The sequence below is a fragment of the Thermomyces dupontii genome, assembly GCF_041956625.1.
Source record: "Thermomyces dupontii strain NRRL 2155 unplaced genomic scaffold VTN31scaffold_11, whole genome shotgun sequence".
Classification (NCBI taxonomy): Eukaryota; Fungi; Ascomycota; class Eurotiomycetes; order Eurotiales; family Trichocomaceae; genus Thermomyces; species Thermomyces dupontii.
Genome location: NW_027192317.1, coordinates 120,190 through 147,318, shown reverse-complemented (window position 1 = coordinate 147,318; position 27,129 = coordinate 120,190). Strand labels below are relative to the sequence as shown.

The following is a 27,129-nucleotide window of genomic DNA, read 5'->3' as shown; positions in this document are numbered from 1 at the left end:
GTACGAGAACAAATGTATCGCCTGGTAGCTTAGGACCGGACACTCGGAATGTGATGCGATACTCCGAATGTGCAGGACTCTGTTTCTACACGTGCTTTTTTTCTGGATACATCATTCGTGGCAAAAACGGAGGGTATCTACATGCGATCTGCTATTCCAAGCCTCAAAGCGAAATCATCAACCATCCCGGCCTATGGATACAAGTAGCCCTTCTCAAAGTAGTTACCATAGAGATCCACAACGCCCGTACGACCCTTTGGCACAGCATTGCGAACGACCTTAACCTCCCCCTTCCAATGCCCATCGACATGCGGCGGGAGCGCAGACTCGCTCGGGTATGACGTCTGGAGAGGACTCGGAGGAGATCCATTGTGCGAAGCCGTTGCTGCGTTTCGCGCGGCACGCTCCGCAGCGACCAGTGCATTGTACTCGGCTTTCTTCTCCTGGCGGAAAGCGGCAATGGTGGCAACCAGGTCAACCTCATTGGCCTGGTCACTGTTGCCTTCGCGGGATGATGACGACCGGGACATGGACCCAGATGTCCGCTGACTTCCCGGGCTGGGGATCGACCCTTCCAGCTCGGCAAGTCCCGAGCGTCGTTTTTCAGCCTCGTCAACCGTGAGATCGGGGACGCCGCATTCCTCATTGCCGAAAAAGCTAAAGTCATCCGTTGCAGCTGACCAGAGTTGTTCCAAGTCCGCGTCGCCGGTCGAGGATCGGAACTCGGACGGGTCCCTTCGCTGCGGTCTCCAGGAGCTCGAGCTGCCTTCGCTTCTCCGAGTCGGCGTGATTTCCAGAATGAGCTGACGCAGCGCGAACAGTGATTTCGCATGTCGTTTTTCTGCAACGATGCGGGCTCGACCTGGGGAAAGGGAATAGTCGGCTTTGGCCTGTAATGTAGCCAACTGGGACTCGTCGGAACATGCCTTGATGAATCTGATAAGTGAGGAGACGATAGGCGAGCCTGGGGGAACATGGGACGGCACGTCGGTCAAGATCAATGTTTCTACATGAGGGATATGAGAGGGATGAAGGTAAGGAAATGAAGCATCGCCGCGTTTCGTGGGCAGCACCTTGTTCGCAGGCCTTCTCGACAGAAGCTCTTGGATCCTGCGTGCCCGAGTGACGGTCGTCGAGACTCGTGATGCTGAGGTTTCTGATGTATCATTGCTTTTCGGCTGGTTATCGGATGACGGATCGGATGGATCTAGCCACTCCGGCGCAAAAACAGAGCCCCTGCGTGGTGGCAGCGGCTCGTCTTGGTACTGCTTGCTCCTCGCTTGTATACATGGCGCGGTGCGGGCCATTTCCCTTGGAATTGACGTGTCTTCAAGCTCGTACACGGGAATGTCACCAGGTGCTTCACGTATTTCTGCGTTTGGATCTAGCTCGGAAGGCATCCGCCTAGCATCGAGCTGCTCGTCGCCCGGCAATTCAGGGAGCAATTCGTCAGGAAGTGAGTAATCCTTTGGCGGGGCGTCTTTGGTAACCACAGAGTGGTGGACCCTAAGATAAACGATATTGCGTTTCGCATATGTCCCGAGAATGGGCACAAACTTCTCAGCACCGGGAAAGAGTTCGTTCCCTTCCGCACGCTCACCAGGGGACCAAGGTGATTGCTGGCCGTGTCGCAGTGACTCGGCTGTATCCACGGTCCCGGCGTCCAGGAGATGAAGATTCCCGGAGGCCAAAAGACTAGCAACGCCTTCAACAGTTAACCGGTTCTCTGATATGTACAGATGAGTGATGCCGTCGTCCGACAGGTTCTCGAGCACGGACCGACCCGTCATGGGACGGGTCAAGAGCCGCAAGAACTCTTCGTCTAAATCGGGTCGACGGAGAATATCTGTAACCAAACTTGACCTTGACTGCACATTGCGACGAATCAACTCTCGTGGCAGAAAACAAGCCTCCATCAAGGACCTGACAGCCATGTCGGTCAACATATTCTTGCGCAAGTCAAGCACGCGCAATCGGTATCCAATGGCATTTGCCAGAAACTCGACATGGGAATCCTTCAAATTGATGCCTCGTAACTTCAAAATCTGCAAATCCTGTAGACCTGCCAAGGTAGAGAGCACCGTAGGATCCCGTGCAGGGGACGTATACGACAGATCCAGATACATCAGCCTCGGCAAGCGAGAAAGGACCGTGGCGAGCCCAACCGACGTGGTATTTGGCTCTCCGTCGGCAATCAACAGGCGAACATTATCGTAGCTGCGAGGACCTTGAGCCATCATTGCATTATGATCGAAGAACGGCAGCTTCGACACGATTAGCGACTGCAGGCGGGGCAACTGGTCAAACAGTTCTCGCAGCCATTCCGGACGAGGGCCGCCGTAGATCTCCGACAAGGCCGGAGGAAGATGCATTGTATGCGTCAGAGAGCGCACCTCGAGCCGTGCCCGCGGCAACGTTCGTCTGAACCGGGTCAGAGCAACTAGGTATGGCACGCTCAGCAATCAATGAAGAAGGGGCACGAACGGGTCCAATGGCAACGTACCATACACGGCATCATTTTCAGTCCCAAAGTGAGAAGCTGGGTTTCCCCAGAGAAATGGCACGAAGATCTTGTGCCATCGTCGACACACGAGGGCGGCCGCGCAAAGATCCGACGACGGGATGTAGTGGGCGATTATAGACCACGCATCCCTTGTGGTCGCATGCTCATAAGGTGGAGGTAGATGTTCCATCATAGTGCAGACCCATGATATTCAAGGCCAGTTAGGGGAAGAAGTCGTCCAAATACTCATCTTCTAGATCACTTCAATACTGCTTACTCCTACATGGACCATGATCGGTTAACACCTCGTACTCTCGGTGTGGCGGTGTCAACCTCGTGACGCCCAATGGACTGCCATCGGGCAACAGTACTATCACGCTCAACACAGATCGTTAACCATATAGACGACAACAATGAATCTCGGTATCGGACCGGGTCATTGAATGTTGTCCATTCAGCACAACTGCTAGTACGGCGGAGGACGCCAGGGATGGACTGGGTGGTCCGAAAAGACATTACTCCGTACAGATACTGAGTACTTACCTACTATATTCGGTTTAAATTACTATTAATTTACCAGGATGGCAGTTATGCGAGGCTCGCACAGCATGCAGCCCTAACTTCATCCATAGTACGATGAGAAACTGTCGCCAAATGCCATGTCATTGGAAAAAGTAGCCGTGTGTTGTTTGTGGACAAAATCATGCACAACGAAAAGGTACAGTAGATACTAATCCGTTCACCCTCCAGTGCTCATGTTTCCTGCAGATTGCTACCCGGTCCGTTCACAGCGAACGCGGGTAGTTCGAGTTGCTGGCTGAGAAACTGACCAAAAATCTCGTCGCGGCTTACTTCACTCATAGGCCGTTGCCCGGCATCTTCCAATTCCATTTTCCGCAGTCCAGCTCGGATCACCGCGCAGGTTTCGGCCCAGGCACAGAGCTCGCCTGCTAAGCCTTCGAACAAACTAAATGGCCGATCCGGCATGCGAAAGTCGTACGTCGTGCTGACCTTGGCACAGACGCTGTATGGCGGACTCTCGCGAGTAAGCAACATGAAAGGCAACGCTCTGGAAAGAAAGAAATCGGCGGTGAGGGTTCCCTCACTGACAGACGCAGTTCGCATGCTTCGGTTCTTTGCCGCTTCGATGGCAGCTGAATGATATTCACACGCATCATGAAGCCCGAGGAACGGCCATGCATTGCCGGTGAATCCATGGCATAGACTTCCACCTTTCGACAAAACGCCTTCCTGCCACACTTTCTCCGTTCCCAGTCGGATAGCCTCATCCCACTCTGGTTGCCAGTACATCGACATGAAAGTGTCGTTTCTCATGGCTGTAGAAAGGAGCAGCAATAGCCCCGGCGCACCGTGACAGAGTTGAACAAGAGGCGATCTTCCTGTCCTTTCTTTTGGCGGCAAAGATGTTGGAAGATGGCCACCATTTGCAATGCAAACACGGCATAGACCAGTTATCGACTGTGCGATCAGATCAAGATAGCTGTCTTTCTTGCCAGCCTGAAGAGTGCTCGGGTCGCACGAAAGCAAAATGTTGAGGATGCCTGCAGCACCATGGACTGCTCCGAGTCCGCAGCGGTCCTCGGTCCATGGCCACATCAAGGGTAATGCATTTTTGGCACCATGTACCTTGGCATAATCCCTGGATCCCTGTATCCCAGCCTCAACGATGGTTCTGACGAGTTCTGGGATGCTCGCGAATGCTGGTTTGAGCGCAGACTCAACCATTGCTTTCGCTTTCCCTTCAGACGCATGTCTCTGAAGAGTGAGAAGAGCCCACAGCAGTCCAGCTCGCCCGTAGAGAACCTCGTCTGCGCCCATGGGACGAGATCTCGCGATGGTCACTGGGCCATGTTTAAGAGAGCCTCGCACTGCCTCGTTAATCACGGACGCGTCTTCACTCGATATTGTGAGTCCCCTTCCAAGACCGAGATTGTGGTCCTCGCATGCGGCCAAAATCCGCAAGAATGGCGGTCCAAGAGCGGAGCCAACAGGTGACATGCGCCCAGGTACAAACTGGACCCTTGATTCTGCCACGGGCATCAATTGGAAGGCTAGCCCGGCAAAGTCAATTCCTGAAAGGCCGTCGTTTGTTCCGCTGATTGCTTGTTTTTGCCGCTCTAACCGAAGCAGTGCTAAGGCAATTCCGGTAGTGCCAGAGTAAATGCTCCCGGAATTTGCCTCATCTGCTGCTACATTTTCCTGGAGAATGTTCACTCCTTGTTTGATAGCTGACTGCAGCTCTTGGAGGCAGAGCAGAAGATTGTCCTTGGTAATAGCAATTGGCCTCAAGGTGTTGGGCAGATACTGCGGACGAGAAGGCATGATTGCTTGATACACGATGCCTCTGAGCGATACTTACTGATTGTGGGAGATTCCAGTGGGAAATCCAGTGAGGCCAACTTCAGTCCTCGTTCATAGTACACTTGTAGGTCAGGCAACAGTGGTTTTGACGACGATTACGTACTGTACTCGTAGGACCGCGGTCTGTTGCGCTCCTCCAGGAAGACAGGAGGGTCGAATCAGAATGAAACAAAGAAGCAAACGTTGCAAACATCTCCCTGCAAAGTGCAAACACTGCAAATCGAGCGTTGGCCAATGGGGGCGTCACTTTTCTGGAAGGCGCGGACTTGCTTCTGTTCAACGCTCCAACTCCCTGCCTTCTCCCGTTCCTGCGACTTTCTCTTTTATTTTATTTTAGACTGTTGTATGATATCCCGGTTCTACACAGCTAGGATATTATCCTACTCCTCATCCAATCCAAGTGACCAGGCATCAGGTTGTTCATTCCTTCATCCCTACAGGTACGGAGTACTCCGTACTAGTAATCATGAAACCAATCCAGCTGGTACTAACCAACAGTATCAATCAAGACTTTGCCTGCGTCCTACTCAAGTTTGATTGTTTCTCGCCAGCAGGAAAGCAATTCTACTTAGTTTCAATAACCTGAGGTTCAGCACTCCTGGAGGTCCCGCAAATTCAAATTACAAGGAAACTGTTGCAGCAGCTTATCCAACGTCGTTCTTGAACTTCATCAAAGTTAACTAGCGAGGTCGGCATTGAAAAGATAAAACGTGCCTGTGGACGATGGAAACGATTGTCACTGTGTGGTCGACAACTGGCATCTAGTGCAGTAGTATGGTCATTGTGGAAGTTCTGCGGAAGTCGCTGCGTATTGGACGATTATGCTCTCTGGCAGCAAATTCTTGGTGTCCTGTATTTACCACCCCCCCCCCCCCCCATCCAACTGCAGAGCAGGCGATGACCGGGGTGAGTTGACTGATGTTGTTTTTCGCACTGCTATGTGCTGCAAGACCACAACGGTGTCATGCGTTTCCTGCCAGTTGGAGAATACCCCGTCGATTCTGTTGCACATCTCGAGCCGGCGACTCTGGTTACTTTCAGTAGGAGAGCACCAACACCACCACCAGTACTCATTAACGACCAGCTGAAACTGAAATCGAGCATCTCGTCAAAGAGCGACGCACAGCGAAGGCCATAAAAGACCTAGTACAGTGGAGAGAGAAGGGCAGAACAACTTGTAAGCCAAACCAACGTTTGCAGAAGGACATCCCCGAACTTCGTCGTTTCAAGCGTCATACGCAAGGGAGGAATAACGGTCTTCTTGTAACTACCCTGGAGCTCGCTATAGTATTCACCCTTCGACACGCGTTATTGAAGCACTCGTACAACCAACACCTTGCACTCCTCCAACCGCTCCGTCACTGCAGGGCACGTGCCAGGGACCGCCCAGGTCACCTGTTTCAAGGTATCTCTCCGTCCTAATGCAGAGTAGGACTCCAGACAAGGACTGGGGAAGTACGCAATAGCCGTACTGGGTTCCTGTAGAGCCAACTTCGAATTCATCGCACGAGGTCTGAGTAATAGTTGGAGTACTACTTTCGTTTCCGCCTCCCATGCGTTCGTCCATGTGAACAATGGACAATGGCTCTTACTTGTATGGACCTACCTGGTAGATACCGTAGGTAGTATCCTTTTGAATGAGTCTTGTTGGCGGAGAGCTCTCGAACTCCTCTCGTCCTTCATCGTCGAAGCAGGCAAAAGTACAGACTTTCGGAGTAACTCCTGTAGGTAGGCCTACCTATGGAATAACAATATTCCGTCTACTCCACGTGACCGGGACAGTAACTTCTCCGCTGCGTTGACTCCATTCCGGACTGCAGAATACTCTGAGCGGTCCTTGAAGTGCTTCGCCGTCGTCCACTAGAGAACGGCCCGGCACTCTTGACACTTGTTGGGCCCTTTTGAGTGCGCCCACTCTGTTGGTAACGTCATTGTCCCTATCAAGCAAGCCCATGCCAAGCAGCACCAACACCCGCCATGTACACTTGTTCCTGGCTGCTCCAACGCTCAAATGGCAGCGTAGACACGATGCACACACATTGACTGATAAAATGCTGAACGTGTATACTGATCTCATTGTAAACAGCAGTCTTGTGCCCTGCTCCGCGGGCGAGAGCAAGACACTATGCCAGCCGTCATTGGCGATCCGGACGTGTCGTTGATCCCCAGCTCCACAGAATGCCCGGCCGACATCACTCCACGCCAGGTAATTCTTCGAGATCGCGTGACGGTCGCGACCTTGGTGCCGTTTGTCTCGGTGGGCGATGTGCCGCCGACGCTTCTCGGCTACCTGTGCGACCAGCTGAACAAGGAGATCGAGAAGGGCGACACGTACACCCTGAGTGATCCCCTTCCCGTGGAGAAGTTTGGGCCGTTTTGGTTCTCCAACTTCGGCGCCGTCATGCTTCTGGGGGACATCAAGAGCGTAGAGGAAGCGCGGGCTCTGGAACGGAATCGCGCTGATTGGTCCAAGACCTGCTTGGGCAGTTTCAATATCAAGCCCAACTATCCCGGCCGCAGCAGCCATATCTGTAATGGCATGTTTTTGGTCACGGATGCGTCCCGAAACCGGGGCGTTGGGCGGCTGATGGGGGAGTGCTACCTTGAATGGGCCGCCAAGTTGGTCAGTAGATTTGGTTCCCGCTGATCGGAGTGTTCTTCTTGATTCCTCACACGCCGGTTCGCAGGGATACACGTATACTGTGTTCAACCTGGTCTACGAGACCAATGTAGCATCATGCCGGCTATGGGATGCCCTCGGTTTCAAGCGCATTGGAAGAGTGCCACAAGCAGGCAGGTTACGCTCTTATCCGGATCAATTGGTTGATGGGATTATCTACGGGCGGGATCTCAGCCTTGAAGGCGAGGAATCTGTGACCCAAGAGCGGTTCGACAAGATCCGGTACTATCTCAAGCACTCCAAGTATCCTCGCGGCGCGGACCGCGCCGAGAAGAGCCGGCTTCGAAGCGCGGCAACCCACTATAAACTCGTCGGTGGCCAGAACGGAGAGCCCGAGAAGCTGATGCTCAAGGACAAGGAAGTGGTGTCCGATCCAAAACAACAGTACGAAATCGCACGCAAGATTCACGCGCAGCAGCATGGCGGTATCAACAAAACCACCGCCACGATCGCAGTCAAGTATCACTGGGTCCGGATTAAGGAGACCGTGAGCCGCGTCATCCGTGACTGCCCTCAATGTAGAGAAACAGCAAAACCGCCGCCCCCGGTCAACGGCGCAAGGTCCACGGAATCTTCAACACCCAAGGCGAGCGGTGATTCAAGCGTTTCGCCAACAACAAGCCCACCAACAACCAGCGCGTCAACAACTAGCATGCCGACTACCAGCGTGCCAACACCCAGCGGGATCGACTCCGTGGATCAACTGATGGCAGAAGCACCCCCTCCACACCATCCCGAGGCGCCATCGTTCACCCAGTCCGAGCCCAGCCATGTGCACGAAGACGTATTGAGTGATTACACCCATATGCCACTCGACCCACAGATCATTGACATTAATTCGCACTTATCTCGATATCAGAGTAACCAGAGCATGGGTGATCCCTATGACCATCACACTTCGACCGTGACGCATAACCCCTTTGAGGAGCTCCGTCATCACGGTGCACCCAACGACTATCAAACAATGGTGCATGACGAGTCTGATACAGATGCGCTACGACGGGACGCTCTAGGGTTCGTGAGTTCTCAACTGAACCAGTCGCATCATGATCAGGAGATAATGTCTCGCTATGTCCATCGATCGGACGATGAGTTCAAGTTGGAGTTTGCTTGAGAGCAATTATTTATGCTCTCATATTATCATTCATGCATTGATTCGGGCGTATCAAGGAGCAGCTCTGTTTCTGCCAAGGGAATTTTTTTATCCTGTAGTTCATATTATTGGAATCGACATTTATCAAAATGCCATGAACTGCATTTTCGGCCGTTCTCCAAAAATGTGAACAAGTTGGAAATCTCGAAGAGTCCATCGAAGTTCCTCCGCCGTGAGCGCTGATTGGCTGAAAGGTGTCCTCTTTTACCCGACCGCCAGCGCGGAGCTCCAGGAAATTTTGGTCTCGAGGCCCCGCGGAACATCAAGCACAACTCTTCTGCTCACTTCAATACTGGGAGTTTGGACAATTCCTTATCTTTGGGGTTTCTCTATTCTCCTAAGTTCCTCGTTTCTGTCGTCTTCGCCGAGACTTCCATCCCGCAACCATGGCCGCTTTCTCCGGCCAAGCACCCACGATTATCGTGCTGAAGGAGGGTTCGTACAAATAGCTCCATATCGACAGGTACTCGTTCGTGACATCGTTGCTAACATGGATCTGCGAATCCAGGGACGGATGCCTCTCAGGGAAAGGGCCAAGTTATCTCCAACATCAACGCGTGCGTTGCGGTGCAATCGACCATCAAAGGCACATTAGGTCCGTATGGCGGCGATCTGCTCCTCGTCGACAGCAACGGCAAGCAAACGGTTACCAACGATGGCGCGACGGTGATGAAGGTTGGGACCCCAGAGAGAGACTGCGGAGGCTGCTGCGTTCAAAGGACTGACGTGTGTGTCTTGTTCGAATGTGTAGCTCCTCGATATTGTCCACCCTGCCGCCCGTATCCTCGTTGATATCGCTCGCTCGCAAGACGCCGAGGTTGGAGACGGCACAACGTCTGTCGTGGTTCTGGCCGGGGAGATTCTCAAGGAAGTCAAGGATGCGGTCGAGCAGGGCGTGAGTGTGCAGACCATCATCAAGGGTCTGCGGAGAGCATGCGCCATGGCTGTCAACAAGATCAAGGAGATATCGGTGGATATTTCGGATACGACGGAAGAGAAGAAGATTGAGACTCTAAGACGATTGGCGGGCACGGCGATGACTAGCAAGTTAATTAAGCGGAATGCGGACTTCTTCACCAAGAGTGAGTAATTGGGAGGCGGAAATCCAGCGAGTGGAAGGCTAATGATTTTTCAATGGCAGTGGTCGTCGACGCTGTCCTGTCGCTCGACCAGGACGATCTGAACGAAAAGCTCATTGGAATTAAGAAGGTCAATGGCGGTGCCCTTCAAGAGTCCCTCTTTGTCAAGGGCGTCGCGTTCAAGAAGACGTTCTCGTATGCTGGTTTTGAGCAGCAGCCCAAGTCCTTCAAGAATCCCAAGATCGTCTGCCTGAACGTCGAATTGGAGCTGAAGGCCGAAAAGGATAACGCCGAGGTCCGCGTCGACCAAGTGTCGGAATACCAGGCCATCGTGGATGCCGAATGGCAAATCATCTACAACAAGCTGGAGGCTATCTACAAGACCGGCGCCAAGGTTGTTCTGAGCAAGCTGCCGATCGGTGATTTGGCTACACAGTATGTTGCCTACAAGAATCATGACAATGTCCCCGGCTGACAAGTATCTAGATACTTCGCTGACCGCGACATCTTCTGCGCTGGCCGTGTGTCAGCAGAAGATCTGGAACGTGTCTGCCAAGCGACGGGAGCCTCGACTCAGTCGACGTGCACTGATATCCAAGAGCGACACCTGGGCACGTGCGGTTGGTTCGAGGAACGGCAGATTGGCGGCGAACGGTTCAACATCTTCTCGGACTGCCCGGGTGCAAAGACCTGTACCCTCGTCCTTCGTGGCGGCGCGGAGCAATTCATCGCGGAGGTGGAGCGAAGCCTGCACGATGCGATCATGATCGTCAAGCGCGCCATCCGTAACCCGACCATCGTGGCCGGCGGCGGTGCCTGCGAGATGGAGCTGTCGAGCTACCTCCATGGCTTCGCCGATCGCAACGTGCCGCACAAGGAGCAAGCCGTTGTCAAGGCATTCGCCAAGGCCTTGGAGGTCATCCCCCGCCAGCTTTGCGACAACGCGGGTTTCGACGCGACGGATATTCTGAATCGTCTGCGAACGGAGCATGTCAAGGGCAATATCTGGGCGGGCGTCGATTTCGACAACGAGGGTATTCGGGATAACATGAAGGCGTTTGTCTGGGAGCCTAGTCTGGTCAAGGTTAATGCCATCCAGGCTGCCGTGGAAGCTGCATGCTTGATTCTCAGCGTGGATGAGACTATCAGTACGTTGTCCCTTGTCCTGCTCACTTTTTGAGCATGTTGTTGACTTTGGTTTTCCACAGAGAACGAAGAGTCTCAACAGCCGCAAGCTCCTCAAAAGGGTCTCCCGCCGGGTGCTGCCCAACGAGCCGTCCGCGGACGAGGCCGGGGCATGCCGAGAAGGTGAAATCCTTGGCTACTACTAATATTCGAGTGGATATCGCAGTCTGATGTCCTCGTGCGATGGATGCGATATGTGAAGCCATGTCAATAGTTCGACTCGTTCTGCAGCTAGAGTAAAAGCCAATCAATTGAGATCATTCATTCACCTATTCAAATATAGGATTTTCATGCTAGTCACCTCTAGTCACCTCATCGCCTCAGTGGCAAATGAATTGGCACTCCAAGCGGAACTTGGGGAAGAACCCCAATATTTCGGTCATGGCTGGCTGCATGTGCTGTCAAGTTCCTTGACAGATTGTTCGGTCTCTTCAGTGACAGCCCATGCAATTTTGCATAAAGTTCCCTCCTGATGGGTGTGGCTAGTGAAGCTACCTGGTTCCATCGGGGAGTTCCTGCACGTTTCTTCCGGCAGAGTTTTCCATAAAATCACTTTTCTTTTGCGCCTTTTTTTTTCCTTTCTCGATTCGGCTCTCAGCTCCCCTTCACAGCATAACCTGATCGATCAAAATGCCGGTTTTTGGCATTATTGATCGACATTGGGCTGATGAACGAGGAGCTAGTGCTGCAGTGCATGGCACTCTGAGCTGCTGTCCAGATCGGGTACCTTGACTACGACGCTGTACGAGCTGTTCCCTGTAGGATCCATTCCACAGACGAAGAGATAAAATACCTCTGCCCTTGACTCTGGAGGATGAATTATTGAAAGCGAGAGCAAGCAATTCCTCTTTCCCTGCAAAAAAAAAGAAAGAAAACAAAAAAAAAATACAATACTGTACGAGGTGGTTCCTGAATCTCGGCTCCAATTCACGAATCACAATCGCGGATCGAGAGCAAACCTGCGATTTGCAAACAGCTTTCCGTCTTTGTTTGCAAATCCTATCAGGCACCAATCAGGCTGCAACTCCAACCCCGGATCCGAGGCTCAGGCGGTGTGGCTGAGAGTGGCTGGTGCCTGAGGCCGACCCGCTAGTTCTGACCAATCCCGTCGTCTACGCGTCCATTTGACTGGATGATCAGATACGAGCCGCATGTTATTCCTGACTTTTTTCCCTCTTCCTCCGCGATTTTCCTGTTTTCTTCTGACTCGTTTTCTGTCTCCTCGAATTCCCATTGCGCTCAGGAAGATCCCCTTTGCGTAATGTCGTATTATCCTCAATACTCTGGCTCCGGCCAGTATGGCGGCGGTTATCCGCCACAGGGCCCTTACCCGCCGCCGAACCAGTATGGTCATCCTCCGCCGCAGAACCAGGGATATCCGTCAGTGAAACTTTGATCCGAATTGAACTTAGGGACACGGTTGAAACTGATTGCTGTCTTGAGTTTTTTAGTCCACCGCCGCATCAGCAGCAACATCATCATCAACCCCCACCGCATCATCCACCGCCGCAACAGCAGTACCCTCCACCTCAGCAACATCAGTACGGTGGATATCCGGGCCAGCAGTACCAACGCCAGCAGCAATATAATCAACCAAATTACGGCTATGGTCAACCCCAACAAACCCCGTCGCCGTCCTACAACGGCGGATATAACGTATGTTTCGTCCCTTGTTGGGAATGGTCCTTTATTGACGCGAATCCTGTGTCCAGCGACCGCCCCCGCCGGGACCAGGTTATGGTCCTCCACCGGGCCCATCACCTACTCATCAAACCCACCACCAACCACATGGAGGATACGGACAAGGTAGAGAAAGCCTAGTTGGCCGCGATGATAAGAGGGTTCTGACCATGTACAGCTCCCCCGCAGTCGTACAGCGGCGGGCCCCCGCCCCCGCCAAGCGGCGCAGTCTCCTTCGGCCCCGGCGCGCCCCAAGGGTATAGCTTCCAGTATTCGAAATGTACCGGCAAGCGCAAGGCGCTGCTGATTGGAATTAACTACTTTGGACAAAAAGGACAACTGCGCGGCTGTATCAACGATGTGAAGAACATGTCTGAGTATCTGATCCAGGCTTTTGGCTACCGTCGGGAGGACATGGTGATACTCACCGATGACCAACAAAATCCGATGAGCCAGCCGACCAAGGCCAACATTCTGCGTGCGATGCACTGGCTGGTCAAGGATGCAGAGCCGAATGACTCGTTGTTCTTCCACTACTCTGGTAAGATCGTTGGCCGTCCATTGTTGCGGTATTTAGTCTCACAGTCCATGGATTACAGGTCACGGTGGTCAGACTCCCGATACGGATGGCGACGAGGAGGACGGTTACGATGAAGTTATTTACCCGGTTGACTTCCGGTCAGCTGGACACATCGTAGACGACGAGATGCACCGCATATTGGTGCAGTCGCTCAAGCCCGGCGTGCGGCTGACGGCCATCTTTGATTCGTGCCACTCCGGCTCCGCGCTCGACCTGCCGTACATCTACTCGACGCAGGGCGTTCTCAAGGAGCCCAACCTGGCCAAGGAAGCAGGGCAAGGACTCCTGGGAGTGGTCTCGGCGTACGCGCGCGGGGACATGGGCGGCATGGTCTCGACGGCCATGGGCTTCCTCAAGAAAGCGACCAAGGGCGAGGCCGCGTACCAAAAGGCCAAGCAGACCAAGACCAGCCCGGCGGATGTGGTCATGTGGTCCGGCAGCAAGGACGCGCAGACGAGTGCGGACGCGCAGATCGACGGCCAGGCCACGGGCGCCATGTCCTGGGCGTTCATCACCGCACTCAAGAAGAACCCACGCCAGAGCTACCTGCAACTGCTCAACAGCATCCGCGACGAGCTCGCGCCCAAGTACCGCCAGAAACCGCAGCTGAGCTGCAGCCATCCAATCGGTACGGTTTCCCCCGTCCAGGGTCTTTAATAGAACCGCGACTAACCGGGTCTTTTTTTCGGGTCATTAGATGTCAACTTGCTGTATGTCATGTAGATACCCTCCAGAACGGATTGCATGGCACGGTACAACATGTTGTCTTTACTCGGATTCGAGTACGGGTTCAACTCTCATTTTCCATCTGTAAGCCGGGCATTGTTGTCTTATTTTTTGACGATACGAACAGGAACCGGTCTTTGGCTTGGTAGTTGTGCAGGGAATGGTATTGTTTATTATTTGATGTGTGATACCTGGTATTCCTCTCTATCTTGATTGGTTTGCCGTCAAGGGTTCATTCCTCTATTATTCAAGTCATGTATGGTCATCGCCTGCAATGGATCGTTTGATGGGTTATGATGGTTGGTTTCGCATGTATCATGAGATTGAAAAAAGAAATGGTTTCCGTCAGAGCATGAATGATGTTTCTTCCTCCGTCTCCTGGTGTACTGTAGTGGTCGGGTTTCGAGTCCCACGTCGGATGAAGGTACTATACTAAGGTACCTAGGAGGTACCTGGGATCATCCCACTAAGGAAGAAACAGCGAGGAAAAAGCACCTCCGCCTGTATCATTCTCAACGGAGGCGGGTCCCATTACTTCTTCGCCGATATAACAGTCCGCGATAATGAGGCCGCGAGCGAATCCGTCGCCGATTTTCGCTGTCTGGCCAGAATCCCCGTTCGATCTGTGACGGGCGCCGCGTCGATGAGTTTGTCAAAGGCGGCGTCTTCCTCCTCGTCGTCGGCACTGCCTGACCCGGCGGCGTCCGAGTCCGACTCGTCGGGAAACTTTGTGGGATGCGGCGGAGATGGTCGCGGTATCCGCTCCAGCTGCGGTTTGTCTTGTTGCGAGGCGGTTTCTTGCTGGAATGACTTGGAGTTGAGGATCTTGCGACGGATTTCTGCCATTTCTTCCTCGTCATCCTCGTCGTCGTCGGAAATGGCGAATGGGTCTTTCTCCTCCTCCTCCTCATCTTCTCCCTCCTTGTCGTTTTCATCTTGCTCATCACCCGAGTCCGGTCTTGCTAATCGGTTCGTATTCCCTCCTTTCCACATATCGTCTGCATCGCGATCCGCTCGGTCCTGGTTATATTCGCGCTCGATCTTGGCGAGCCAATGCTCCTCGGCCTTTTTCACCTCCTCTTCATTGGCGCACGCCGCGTAGCGTTTGAGCAGCTGCGCGTTGATTTCGAGAAAGGCCTCGCCGTAGGAGAAGTGTTTGAGGACTTCCTGCGCCCAGTCCTCGTGGCCGCAGATGTAGAAGCATGCCGCGAGAGCCTCAACGCAGTTGAGGCGCCAAGGGCGGCCGTAGTTAACGGAGTTTGCGGCGATGAGATACGGTACTATGCCAGGTTAGAGTTTTTTATTCTGTGAGGTGGTCGAAAAAAGGCACGCACATAATCTCTTGCAACGACCGCCAATGCGCGACCAGGGCACTTCCTTGACCCGGACCCAGGAACACTCGACGACGGCGGCGCCGTGTTGTTCCAACAGTTCGCGGTCGGCCGGCGACAGGATTCGCTTTGCGTTTGGTCTGAAAAAAACACCTCATTTAGCCATCGTCCACACTTGGAAGGTTTTTGGGAGCGTACGAAATCACCACTCCCGGAAACCGCTGCCCAATCGCCAGCTCGCGCATCACACCAAACTGCATCAACCGCTTGCCGGAACATCGCTTTGGGTCGCAGTGGCCGAGATCCCAGCAAGCGGCCTTGAATGGCGGCCGCGCGGGAGTCCCTGAGCCCTCCGAATCGCTCTGGTCGTCATGGTTTTGGTAACGGCGCGGTTGCGGCGGTGGCCGGTGGCGCGGATTCGAGAATTTCTTGCCGCCGCGAGCAAAGTTGTCTTTCTTGTGTCGGACCATAAAGACTACTTATTGCGATTTATTTGAAGGTGAGGTTTTGATAAGATTGGGGGACAAAAAGGGTTTACATATTAAGAGGGGCCCAAGAAGCGCGGATCTTAGGCGGACGCCGTTCATAAACGTAAGCCCGCAATCCGTTCTCCATCTGAACGCCGCTTCTCCCTTTCTGTTTGGGCCTGGCTGCCTGACGTGTAATATTTCTTGTGCATTTTCTGTTGATTTTTAATTTCTTTTCTTTTTTTTCTTTTCGTCAAACTGGAGGCCGCGTCAGCTCGGATGGCGGCGAGGGACCGCTTCGGTTCCTTTGCTGATCCATCATTATCACCGCTACAGCGGGCAATCCGTATGAGCCCAAATGCCGTGACCGTGTGTTACCAGACAGCTAACGGAGCGAGTTTTCTAGACGACGCATGTAATCCCTCACTCTATGAACCGAATCTAGCCCTGAATCTGGATGTCGCCGACCTGATCAATTCGAAGAAAGGCAATGCGTGAGTTTATGGTCTCTCTGGTCTGGTCTTTGCGGACCAGGAAGCTGACGGGATTGCGCAAAAATAAAAAGACCGCGAGAAGCGGCGCTTACCATCGTTCGGTTGATCAATTCTCGGAATCAGAATGTGTCTCTCCTCGCGCTCGCTGTACGTGGATCGAGTCACCCCCGCGCGCGGAATATCATCCGCTGACGGAACCAGCTGCTGGACATTTGCGTCAAAAACTGCGGATATCCGTTCCATTTACAGATCAGCACCAAGGAGTTTCTCAATGAGTTGGTCCGCCGGTTCCCCGAGCGGCCGCCCGCGCGCCTCTCGCGCGTCCAGCAGCGGATTCTAGAGTCGATCGAGGAATGGCGTCAGACGATATGCGAGCATTCGCGGTACAAGGAGGACCTCGGCTTCATCCGGGATATGCACCGTCTGCTTCTGTACAAGGGATACCGCTTTCCGCAGATTCGACGGGAGGATGCCGCCGTGTTGAACCCTAGTGAAGTACGGAGCCCTGCGCGGAGCTGCCGTTGGGAGTCTGATTCGCTAACGAGGGATGTATAGACTCTCCGCTCGGCGGAGGAGCTGGAGCAGGAAGAAAGAGAGGCGCAGTCGGCAAAACTGCAGGAGTTGATTCGGCGAGGCACGCCGGAAGACCTGCGGGAGGCGAATCGACTGATGAAGGTGATGGCGGGATACGACACCAAGAATAAAACAGACTACCGGGCCAAGGCCGCCGAGGAGGTTTCCTACGTCCAGCAAAAGGCTAAACTGCTTGAGGAGATGCTGCAGAGTCTCAAGCCGGGCGACAAGATTGCAGATGGCGATGTATTCGAGGTTGGAACACCCACCATCCGCCGATTTTGCTTCACTCAAAGCTGACTTGGATTTGTAGGAACTTGCCAATGCTTTACAAAGTGCCTACCCGAAAATTAAAAAGATGATTGATGAGGAGTCCGAAGACACGGAGGCGGTCGAGAAGCTCAAGGTGATCAACGACAGCATTCGGAGAACGATCGAGCGATACAAGCTGGTCAAGAAGGGCGACTTTGAGGGCGCTGCCAACATTCCCAAGGGAACGCTGGGTACAACGACGGGCGTGTCGAAGAACGCAAATAATGAACTGTCCTTGATTGATTTTGATCCGGAGCCGAGCTCCAATGGCGGTGCGGCTGAGGGGACGACTACAGCAACAACAAAATCTTCTCTGGAAGAGGATCTCCTTGGATTGTCGTTCCAGGACCGACCGGCTCCGGGTCCTGTCAACCTTGGGTTCGGTATGTTCTCTTTATCCTTTAAGGGGAGAACTATTGCTCACAAAGGAGCAGACACTCCAGCTACAGCAACTTCTAGCCCGGCGCCGTCGACGGCAGGTGCTTCGGGAAATATTGATGTACTGAGTTCGCTCTCCGAACCTGTATCGCAGTCTGCGACTCCTGCCCCGACGCAGCAGCCACAGCAGCGGAGTTCCCCCGCACCGCCGGCGGATCCGTTCGCCTCTCTTGTCTCGGGCAGCTCGAGGGCATCGTCGCCGTTCCATGCAGCACCGCAATCCTCAACGCCGCAACCAAAGGTGTCACCCCCTACGTCGACACTACTTGACGTGGGCGGGGCAGCTTCCTCCACCAGTGCGCAAGCTTCGACTACGACCACAACCAAGGAGTCGGATGGCGACGAAGAATGGTCGTTTACGTCGTCGCTGCCGGAGAACACTCTTCCGAGCACGCACCAAGTTCGCGTGTTGAGCTCGTCGCTTACCATTGATTTCGCATCCCGGCGGTCGGTGACGAATGAGCGCCAGATTCAGATCGTGGCATTATTCTCCAACGCAACGGGGCAGCCTCTGACGGAACTGCATTTCCAAGTTGCTGTTGAAAAGGTAATAAAAAAAACACTCTCTACCTTTCTTTCCCCGCAATTTTCGCTCACCAATTCGACAGGCATACACTCTCCAACTTCGGCCGCAGTCTGGCCGCGATATCCCGCCGCTGCAACAGAACGGGATCCGGCAGGACATGGCCATCGACGGGGTCCCTCCCGGCAAAGGCAACTCGATCAAGATCCGATTCAAAGTGTCGTACCGCATTGGCGGTGTGCTGAAGGAGGATCAGGGCATGGTTCCGCCACTGGGGATCTCATAGCCTGTGTGTGGTCTTGATGGAGTTGATACATGGTACTACGAGTGTTGTCTGTGTGTGTGCATGACTGATCTTTGGCCTGGTGCAATGCAATCACTAGTATATACCTACTGTAATCAGAATCAGAATCAGAATTTTTTTTTTTAAGGTTCTGAAAGAGGAGCTGTGGATCATGCGACTGATATCAAATTTGTGCTTCTTGTCAGAGTTACATAAGATCGAAGAAAAAAAAATGGAATGGAAAAAATAGCAGACGGAGGATATTCCAGAGCCGGAAGACAAGAAGGTACCTACAAGACCCTTTTTCTTTGTCATGGTGGTAGTCGATACTCGGTTATTCTCGCTTTACTGTGCCAATACTGTGCCATGGATACTGTTTCCGTTCCCTCTTGAGCGCTCAGACCGGGGTTTCTCTGGTGAATTAGCTTTGATCACCCATGGTTTTTGTTCAGGCAAGATGTTTCCTCCAACACTACGGCAGAATATATATATATATATACTTTTGTTCACCGACGGTTGTTCGGTCGATGGGAAGACAGCAGTGGCAATATGGATACTATGTAGCCGTTGCAGAACTCCGTCCTGTTCGTCCTCGTAGATGGTTGGACCACGGGCCCAACAGCAACAAGAACATGCGATCGACCGGTTGACGAGAAATTGACCTCTGATTGCCCATGGGACGAAGAGTCGAACAGGGACCCTCGGTGGCAACCTCACTTTTCTCTCCTCAGGACAGGGGATCTCAAGTAATTGAGTGGGAACTGGAAACTAACACAATTGTAGTAAGTCAGGAAAAAAAAAAAAAGCTGAGGCTCAAAAACAGAATGAGGCTCAGTCAATATTGATGTTACATTCCGTTTCTACATTTGGAGCTGGATTCAAGAACGAACGACAGTGGTGGTCCTTATTAGTCGTTTGCTGCGAACGTCTGAATGTGTGGGTTACGAATTAGTAGTAGTGTTCAGCTGGGCTGATGGGGATGGTGACTTTCTAAGTACTGTACGGAGTACCAGACAGCACGGGCGGAGATCTGCAGATCCGATCAGACCGAGGAGAAGTCACGTGGATGACGTCACTGAGCCCAAGGATTCATATACAGAGTATGTACTGTACTCTGTACAGTATGAGTACTCATACTCGGAGATTATTCAAGCACTTGACAGTACTGTATTCTCGATGAATAGCAGACTCCAGAACCAGCCACGCCGGTACTGTACCTGCATGTTCCGGCGATCGGGCAATCCAATGACCGTTATTTGATAAGATCAGTTCGGCAGTGAAACCGGCTCAATCTCTTCGATTATTCCTAGGAAAAGAAACTCAAAAGTGACAGGGATATTTTTGCCAATCCACCCCGTTCGGCCAAACCTCTTACTTTGCATGTGCCCATGGGGTCAACCAATGATCGTGTCGGAACGGCCTGTGGAGCCTGGACCCTTGCCCACCGACCCACCATTGGCTCGATCCGGCCAGCCCTATGCACTGAAAGTCTTGGCAGGCTTTGGGTACTCTGATTGCCTGATTGGGCAAATCCAAGCCCTCTTTCTTTGTCTCTGAATCTCTTTTCCCGTCAACCCCCATTGCCCCCACGAAGAAAAGCAACATTTTGGCTGGAAGACAATGGATTATGAGATGAATTGTTTTTCTTTATGGCACTCCCACGTTTCGGAGACATGCCGAATTGGTGGTACACTCCGGGAAAATTATGGTCGAGTCAATTTGGGCCATGTCTGCTCTAGACCAACGACCGTCGAGTCGGAGGAGCCATCACGACGAATCCCTAGGATTTGAGTATTTTAGGTATCGAATACTAGTAAATACGAGACTATTACTAAGGTAGTTAGTAGTAGTAGTCATGGAAAAAAAAAAAAAGTGTGAGTACTAACGCTGATCTCCTACAGCTCCAGGCTCCGAATTAGCATCCATGGTTCAACGGCTGGAGAGCTAATCCCTTCTGGGCATCCCGAGTGGAAGGTCTAGGTCGATACGTTACGAAGGGCAGTGTCTAGAGTGGATGCGTAGAGGCACAAGGGCTGTGTTCTCGCCCTGAGTCCTTAAGTACTACTCGATCCCTCGTATGTTCACTGACTTTTTTTCCACCATCACTGACTTACAACAATACTACAATCCATAGTTCAATACTCTACTTTTATCCTTATTTCCATGGCCACACCCGTGAATCGAGACGGCGATGCCGACCTCGCCGCCGTCGTGCGCACCAAGGAGGAGAACCAAGAACGGTTCGTCATTCCTCCTTGTTCCTGGGTGTCCGATACTGACTCCGAAACAGAGCATTTATTGCGGCCTCTCGTCGCAAAGACCGCAGCCTGGATGCCCGGCTGGAATCAGCCCACCGGGCATCGCAGCTGCACAAGAAGCGGACGGGCAAGGCCCTGCACATCACCCGGGAAATTGTCGAGAGCGAGGCCATGTACGAGGAGGTCGACGAGCGCTACCACGAGAAACGCATGCTCTTCATGCGAGGCCACAACGAAGACCTCGAGGCCGAGTTCCGGCGGCAGCTGCTGATGGCGCTGGGCGTCAACGGCAGTCCGCTGCACCCGGCAGCCCAGCGTCCTTGCTGCGCCTTCTCGCGGGTCTCGAGTCGAGGGGCCGTGCAAAAGGCGGCGGCGGGTGCGCCGAGTCCGAGACACCTCGACGTTTCATCGTCGGCGTCGTACTCAGAGCCGATGACTCCGGCGTCGATGGGCTGGACCTCGCCGCCGACGAGCAGTGCCTCGGATTACTACGCCCAGTCCTATACACCTGCTGGCTATGCGGCTGTCACATCGCATCCAGCACTACCGGGATACATGTCGACTACCCCGGACATGTCCAACGGACTCTATCAGACATCATCCATCCTCGCATGGAGTCAAAGTGTCCCCTCGCCACAGATGATCCATCACGCACTGCCGTCGGGGCTGGAACACCCGTCGCGGCAGCGTCTCGCCTCGGCGCCGGACGTCTTGATGGTGCAGGCCCACCACGACGCAAACAACACAATAGTACCGGCTACTGCCAATCGCGCCAAGTCGGAGCCCACCCGGGCAGATGAGATGGTCGCTACGACTTTGCCGCCAACGACTCCGGCAGACTGGGAATCTCCGCCGCCGATGACGGCTGGATCGTCGTCGACGGGACCTGGCGGTGAAGACGGCGGTTCCTCCGCGTACCAGTCCACGACGGGCTCCTTCTCCTCGGCTTCTGGGGAGTGGTTGCCCGAAGCGAATACTACGGCGTCCACAATGATGTGCTGCGCACCAGGGCAGGACCCAGACCTGGACGAGTTTACGCGCTACGCCCGGGGCCTTGGCGGCCAGTCGTGGATGAGTTCGCTGTGGGACACGTCGGCGCTGGGGGTTTGATGAGCTGAGCGGTGCCCCAGGGTAACTCGGTCAGCCGTTGAATTTGCTACCACTCACGGAGGAAGACGTCCATTGGGCGTTGAGGGAGTTGGGAGTCGGGGAGATTGCGATAAGAATAGATACCCGAATTTTGCGGGCTGTTTGCTTACAGTACTTAGTACCAATTCTCATCTGGTCTCATGATTTGTGTTTCATGGCTGGATCTAATCGACAGGAACACGGCTATTTGATTTCTAATGAGCATACAGTAACTTCTCAAAGCAGGCACTCTTCCAGTTTACACGTAGTTTCGATGTAGTATCGATCGCTGACCCCGCTTCCGGGCGTTGAGCCGGACGAGGAGCTTTCAGAACTTCTAACCATGGTAGAGTTCTCGATAAGAACGAGCTACTACTACTAGTTCTCAGGGCTCGGCAATCGGCTAATCATTCCAATTCGACTGAACTCGAAACGAACTGGATTTCAGAGAGTCTCTCGAAGGGGGAAGAAAGGGGTTCATTGGCCAGACAGACGGCTTGAGATTTCAAGCTTGTCCTTGAATAGTTACTACTCTAGCTGCGGGAGTGCTCCCCTTTGCTCACAACAGCTTGGTCAGCTTCTAGTTATCCCGATGAATACCCTTATCCGCTAAACTACGGAGTACCAAGTAGGCAATCAATTAAAGTCGGACAAGTCAAACAAGCCAGCTGTCGCACGTTTCTTTTTTTTTTTTTTTTTTTTCCCTTGGAAACCACAATTAGACTGTCAAGCAGCAAAAGACGGGTATGAAATTCATCCGCCACCCCCGCTACTACTAATACTCCATACAATAAACCATCGCACTAGAGAATACTGTCTGTCAAGCTTGATTCAGCCACAAAAAGTCTTAATAATTCAATAGTCTGCTCTAAAAAGAAGGGGGCTAAAGCATTTCCAAACCACTACTGCATTGCTACACAACCTTCAATCGATCAATCAAACAAGCCCCCTTTTCATATTTCAGCTCGAAGCTTTGGATGAAGAGATGCGGAGAATACAGAAGTACTTCTCTCTTAGTAACCTTGAGGAAAAAAGAGTGCAGACAGAGTTGCTGCAACTAAACCTTATCTAGACGATCCATTCCCCATCAAGTTTAGTGAGTTTGACGCGGGGTAAATATTATCCAATCATGCTCATGATGAGTATCCTCTGACTAGTCTATTTTTGGACTAGTTTTGACGTCGGTTTTTAGCTTGGCAAAAGGTAGCTTGGAAGAAAAGCTGAGAATGAGAAATGCTGGGACTAGTAAAAGTAGCGACTCCCCCGAACGCCCGACGGAGGATTTTTTAGACGGCCCAGACCGATGGACGGGGTTAGGCTACATATGCATGTACAGTTCATTCTTCAGCCTCTAATAACTTGTCTGCTTGTGTGCGTGTGTGTGTGTGTGTGTGTGTGTGCCTAATCACTAGGCTGAATAGGTGCAACCGCTCTGCTGGTGCTGGGACAAAGTTCCTCCGCAATGGAACCCTTCAAGTACTGGAATAGGCCTAGCTTTTACAGTAGAGCCTCCTGAATATGCAAGCTAAGCCTTGTATTTTTTTCAGCCGTGAGCTCTTATACGGTAAATACGGATTGATAAGCAATAGAATTAGTAGTAGTAAATTGGCGATCGGGGACTCGATGAGGCTCTGCAGTCTGCACTGCAGAATCTTGCACCGTTTTCCTATTTGGAACAGTGTACGGAATTACCGGCTACTCTTTCTGGTTGGGCTAAGGGGGATTTTGGTCAAAGGATGAAATATCCGAGTACTTGCTCGTAGTTATCTCCCTGCAGGTCCGGACTTAACTACGGAGCGTACGGAGAACTATCACGCACGAGCCAGGCCAAGAAGTTTTGGACACCTGACAGCTCGAAATTATTATTATTATTTTCTATTGATAACTACTGTAATGAATTGTATAGGGAAAATGGGGGGAGGCAAACGGCAAACAATTGAAGCTTAACCTCGGAATCGGGCGAGAGGGTGGCCAAAATATAAAATGGCTGGGGATGGTTGGACTCCAACCAAGAAAGACCTGGCGAGGCTCCTCTCCGGCTCTCCCTCACGAGTCACCAGGCGAGTGTCAACCACCAATCGCTAGTACAGTAACTGAATGTAAAATGTACAATGCCAGGGCCGACGTCGGATTGTCGGATATCGGCGAGTCGGGAGCTCTCGCTTTAAACGGCGGCACGTCAAGCGGTTTAAAAAAAAAAAGACAACATGCGGGTCGATCAATCTACCTATCCATCCAATCAATCTTGAAAAGAGCACACCATCAAAAGACAAGCATTATCAAGCATACGTTTCCCAAGAAACAAATAACCTAGGTATTGTCATAACGGCCTGGTCTGATGGAAGAGAAACCTGGACCTTGCTAGACAGTACAAGGTACTTGTTCCACCCTCGGGACTCTGTACTGAAGACAATGTACCAGGGACATTCCAAGGCAAAGAAACCAATCAGCAATGATAACCCCATGGTGAGCAGGTGGGTTTTTCCAAGCTTTGGAGGGAGGATGGGTCAAGTTCAAAGCCAGGTTTGTTGAAAAGTCCTGGGGGTTTGTCTGTCGGCGAATGAACAAGCGACAAGGCCAGAATGTGTGAAGATCCGCAATGCGACAGGTTGAAATGGAAAATCGAACTTGATGCAAGCAACACTCTGGAACTGGATTGTAAAGGACCGGCTTCCATAATCCTTGTCTAGCATCTTGACTCTAGAACATCCATGTCAAATTGCCCTGGTTGATGGAATTAACGGTGCTAGAAAATTGAATCCTTGCCAGCTTGCCGGAGCACTCCATTCGGCCTGAATTCCATGCCTGCACCCAAGTATATACCGGCAGTTCAAGCGCCATGGATCAACCTTAGCCTGATTATTGTATCCCTCCATTAATATGTATGTCCATTGACCTAAACATTAGCGGTGATCTGTCAAAACAGCTAATGTGTCATACATCGTAACGTTGGGTAATAAACTGTCCACCCCATCCCGAGAATTATCGAAGCCCAATCTCCCGCGCAATATCGCCGCTTCGCCGCACGCTCACGCTGGAACTACTGCTGCGCCGCCGCCGGCTGCGGGTCTCTGCTGGGTCCGCCGGACTGAGGCCGCTCGCCCGTGCGTACAGGTTCAGGATATCCGTGAGGCTGAGGACCCCGACAAGACGCCCAGAGACGCCTGCCCCGGAGATAGACGACGGCATAGAAAGGTGAGGCGGTGGGTGGTTCTGGCTGCTTTCCCGCGCCGTTGATGATCCAGGACAGCTGGTCGTCGCAGCAATGTGTGTCGACGAATGTGTTGGTGTAGGAGGTCCCGACGAGGCCTGGGGATCGGTGATCCAGAGCCTGGTCGATTCAGTCAGCAAACCGTGCACCTTCAAGAGTCTCCAGACCATGTCCAAGTCTTACCGATGCGATCGCGTCGCTACCATCTTCGCTACCGTGTGTGCCAGAGTCGAGTTGGGTGTGACATAGAACACCGGGAACGAGTCCTTGCCGTCCTCCAGCCCTCGAGAGGATAAAATGACGGAAATAAAGTGGATACAAGTATCTTGCAACAGCGGTAGCGATGAGGACTTGGTCAGAAGCTGCAATCATTAGTACCGCTTCGAGAAGAAAGAAAGAACGATTGATCATCCTTACCTTTACATCAACCGTAGAAATATTGCCAATCACATTGGATTGATGGTCAAGCACCGGCAGCGACGAAACTCCCTCGTCGTTCATCAACTGCAGGGCCTGGAATAACGGCTTGTCACCGCTGGGGACGATCATCATCAGCAAAGCCGACCTGCAATGACGCCGCGCGCACACTCACTGGATGGAAATCACCCGCTGTGAGCCTATCCCCAGATCCTTGAGGTACAGCGGGTATAGCTGGTCAATGATAGGAAAACTGCGTCCATTCTCCCACAAAAACTTCACCAGCCTTGTCTGACTGACGACCCCGACGACTTCGTTGCTGCCGTCTTTGACTACCACGATCCGATGCACCCCGCTGCCAAACGTCTCGACGGCCGCCCTCAGGTTGGCCGACGCCGGCAACGTGGTCAGAGGTTCTTTGGGACAAAGATCCTTGATCGCCTTGAGCGGAATCTTGTCCCCCTCTCTTGCTTTTTGAACAACCTCCTCGAACGACGTCAATTGTGACTCGTTGGGCCTGGTCAAGCCGACCACCAGCAGCAGGTACGCGTTGAGGTCATTGTAATCAAACGTGCCAATTGCCGCATTCGAGTCGGCCGTCTCACGAATCAGCAACACCGGAGCTTCGCTTTCAACCAGGATCTAAAGATCAATCTAAGCTTAGTGTTGTCGAAAAACAAGTTTTGCATCGTAAGGATCGGCCGAGCAACCGAGTACGGACATTTGTAGCCTCCTCAATCCCCGTGTCAACCTCCACAAACCGCAGATCCTGTGGCTTCACCAATTCGCCAATGGCAATCTGTCTCCAGTCCCTGCCCACGAACGCCGGGTCTGCCGGGTTCCGCACGGGAGGATTGTCAATCAACCCTTGAATGGCAGCTTGTGTCAAGGACGGCTGACGCCGTGCCCGGGGCGACTGCGGCATCCCGCGGAGACTCTCGGCAAAGCTTTGTCGATGGGGGGACGTCGTCGACATGTGCGAGAGACGAAGGGAGTGCTGACGCGAATGCGTCGGCGGACGCGATTCAAAGCTGGACCGGGGCGACGAGGTTGCTGCGGCCTCACCGGGGAGACCTTGCCCCGCCATGATCGTCGGCGATTCGAGCGGGTATGGTTTCGATGACAGACAGAAATGCTGGAAAAGCCGACTTCGACAGTTTCTGGGAAACTGGGAGAGCAATGGACGGCAAATTCATGAGGGAATGGTCGAGTCACCACCGAGTGGAGATTTGGTCGAGGATCACGGCTCGTCCCGCGCTTAGAAATTTCGTTCAAATCGTTTGCAATTTGCAAAGAATTGCAGTAGACGATCCAATCAAAGCTAGTGCCAAGAAGCGCTAGCGTGTGCCCATTCGTAGTCGCGTTTACACTAATCCAAAGTTGGCTAGTAAAATACTTGGCAAAACTTAATTTAGCATCCGAGCTCTATTAACGTCTTCTGATTGGTTTAAGTTTCTCAGTCAACACCGGGCACATTTTCTTGGCATCCGTCGACTACGATCATGCGATGACGATATCCGAATGTCACTTTGAAGAGTTCGCTAATGATCTTATCAAAGGCATTGAGCATCTTGAGGCTGCTCGCCCCGTGTCGAATCATCAGTTAGCCAAGAAGCTTATGTGCAAGTACTTCGGCCGAAAGCCATAACCCTAACCTGATATGAAGGAATCTAAAAGCGACGTTCCCCTATCGGATAACTGCCGTTGTCTCCATGTGCTGCTGGTC

At 52.7% G+C, this 27,129-nt stretch overlaps 9 protein-coding genes across 9 annotated transcripts; 5 read left to right on the top strand and 4 right to left on the bottom strand.

Moving 5' to 3' along the window:
* Positions 1–191: 191 nt before the first annotated feature.
* VTN31DRAFT_2121 (uncharacterized protein) lies at positions 192–2,696 on the bottom strand (the record flags this gene model as incomplete). The annotated part of the gene is made up of 2 exons (XM_069402255.1): positions 192–2,440; positions 2,504–2,696. The coding sequence occupies 2 exons, from the start codon at positions 2,694–2,696 to the stop codon at positions 192–194; spliced, it is 2,442 nt and encodes an 813-aa protein (XP_069257217.1).
* A 560-nt stretch (positions 2,697–3,256) lies between these two features.
* On the bottom strand, positions 3,257–4,846 carry VTN31DRAFT_2120 (uncharacterized protein; the record flags this gene model as incomplete). Its single annotated transcript, XM_069402254.1, has 1 exon — positions 3,257–4,846. One exon carries the CDS (start codon positions 4,844–4,846, stop codon positions 3,257–3,259), a length of 1,590 nt encoding a protein of 529 aa, XP_069257216.1.
* Positions 4,847–7,010: 2,164 nt separating this feature from the next.
* VTN31DRAFT_2119 (uncharacterized protein) lies at positions 7,011–8,679 on the top strand (the record flags this gene model as incomplete). Its single annotated transcript, XM_069402252.1, has 2 exons — positions 7,011–7,508; positions 7,573–8,679. 2 exons carry the CDS (start codon positions 7,011–7,013, stop codon positions 8,677–8,679), a joined length of 1,605 nt encoding a protein of 534 aa, XP_069257215.1.
* A 425-nt stretch (positions 8,680–9,104) lies between these two features.
* VTN31DRAFT_2118 (uncharacterized protein) lies at positions 9,105–11,109 on the top strand (the record flags this gene model as incomplete). The annotated part of the gene is made up of 6 exons (XM_069402251.1): positions 9,105–9,153; positions 9,227–9,393; positions 9,470–9,800; positions 9,860–10,232; positions 10,284–10,945; positions 11,006–11,109. 6 exons carry the CDS (start codon positions 9,105–9,107, stop codon positions 11,107–11,109), a joined length of 1,686 nt encoding a protein of 561 aa, XP_069257214.1.
* A 1,134-nt stretch (positions 11,110–12,243) lies between these two features.
* VTN31DRAFT_2117 (uncharacterized protein) lies at positions 12,244–13,965 on the top strand (the record flags this gene model as incomplete). Its single annotated transcript, XM_069402250.1, has 6 exons — positions 12,244–12,362; positions 12,434–12,638; positions 12,695–12,788; positions 12,841–13,203; positions 13,262–13,870; positions 13,940–13,965. The coding sequence occupies 6 exons, from the start codon at positions 12,244–12,246 to the stop codon at positions 13,963–13,965; spliced, it is 1,416 nt and encodes a 471-aa protein (XP_069257213.1).
* A 534-nt stretch (positions 13,966–14,499) lies between these two features.
* On the bottom strand, positions 14,500–15,769 carry VTN31DRAFT_2116 (uncharacterized protein; the record flags this gene model as incomplete). Its single annotated transcript, XM_069402249.1, has 3 exons — positions 14,500–15,248; positions 15,303–15,439; positions 15,498–15,769. 3 exons carry the CDS (start codon positions 15,767–15,769, stop codon positions 14,500–14,502), a joined length of 1,158 nt encoding a protein of 385 aa, XP_069257212.1.
* Positions 15,770–16,045: 276 nt separating this feature from the next.
* On the top strand, positions 16,046–18,392 carry VTN31DRAFT_2115 (uncharacterized protein; the record flags this gene model as incomplete). The annotated part of the gene is made up of 8 exons (XM_069402248.1): positions 16,046–16,112; positions 16,173–16,260; positions 16,332–16,407; positions 16,462–16,755; positions 16,816–17,088; positions 17,147–17,528; positions 17,580–18,130; positions 18,192–18,392. 8 exons carry the CDS (start codon positions 16,046–16,048, stop codon positions 18,390–18,392), a joined length of 1,932 nt encoding a protein of 643 aa, XP_069257211.1.
* Positions 18,393–20,552: 2,160 nt separating this feature from the next.
* On the top strand, positions 20,553–21,757 carry VTN31DRAFT_2114 (uncharacterized protein; the record flags this gene model as incomplete). Its single annotated transcript, XM_069402247.1, has 2 exons — positions 20,553–20,629; positions 20,680–21,757. 2 exons carry the CDS (start codon positions 20,553–20,555, stop codon positions 21,755–21,757), a joined length of 1,155 nt encoding a protein of 384 aa, XP_069257210.1.
* Positions 21,758–24,757: 3,000 nt separating this feature from the next.
* Positions 24,758–26,490, bottom strand: VTN31DRAFT_2113 (uncharacterized protein; the record flags this gene model as incomplete). Its single annotated transcript, XM_069402246.1, has 5 exons — positions 24,758–25,106; positions 25,170–25,348; positions 25,404–25,521; positions 25,579–26,045; positions 26,125–26,490. 5 exons carry the CDS (start codon positions 26,488–26,490, stop codon positions 24,758–24,760), a joined length of 1,479 nt encoding a protein of 492 aa, XP_069257209.1.
* Positions 26,491–27,129: the final 639 nt, after the last annotated feature.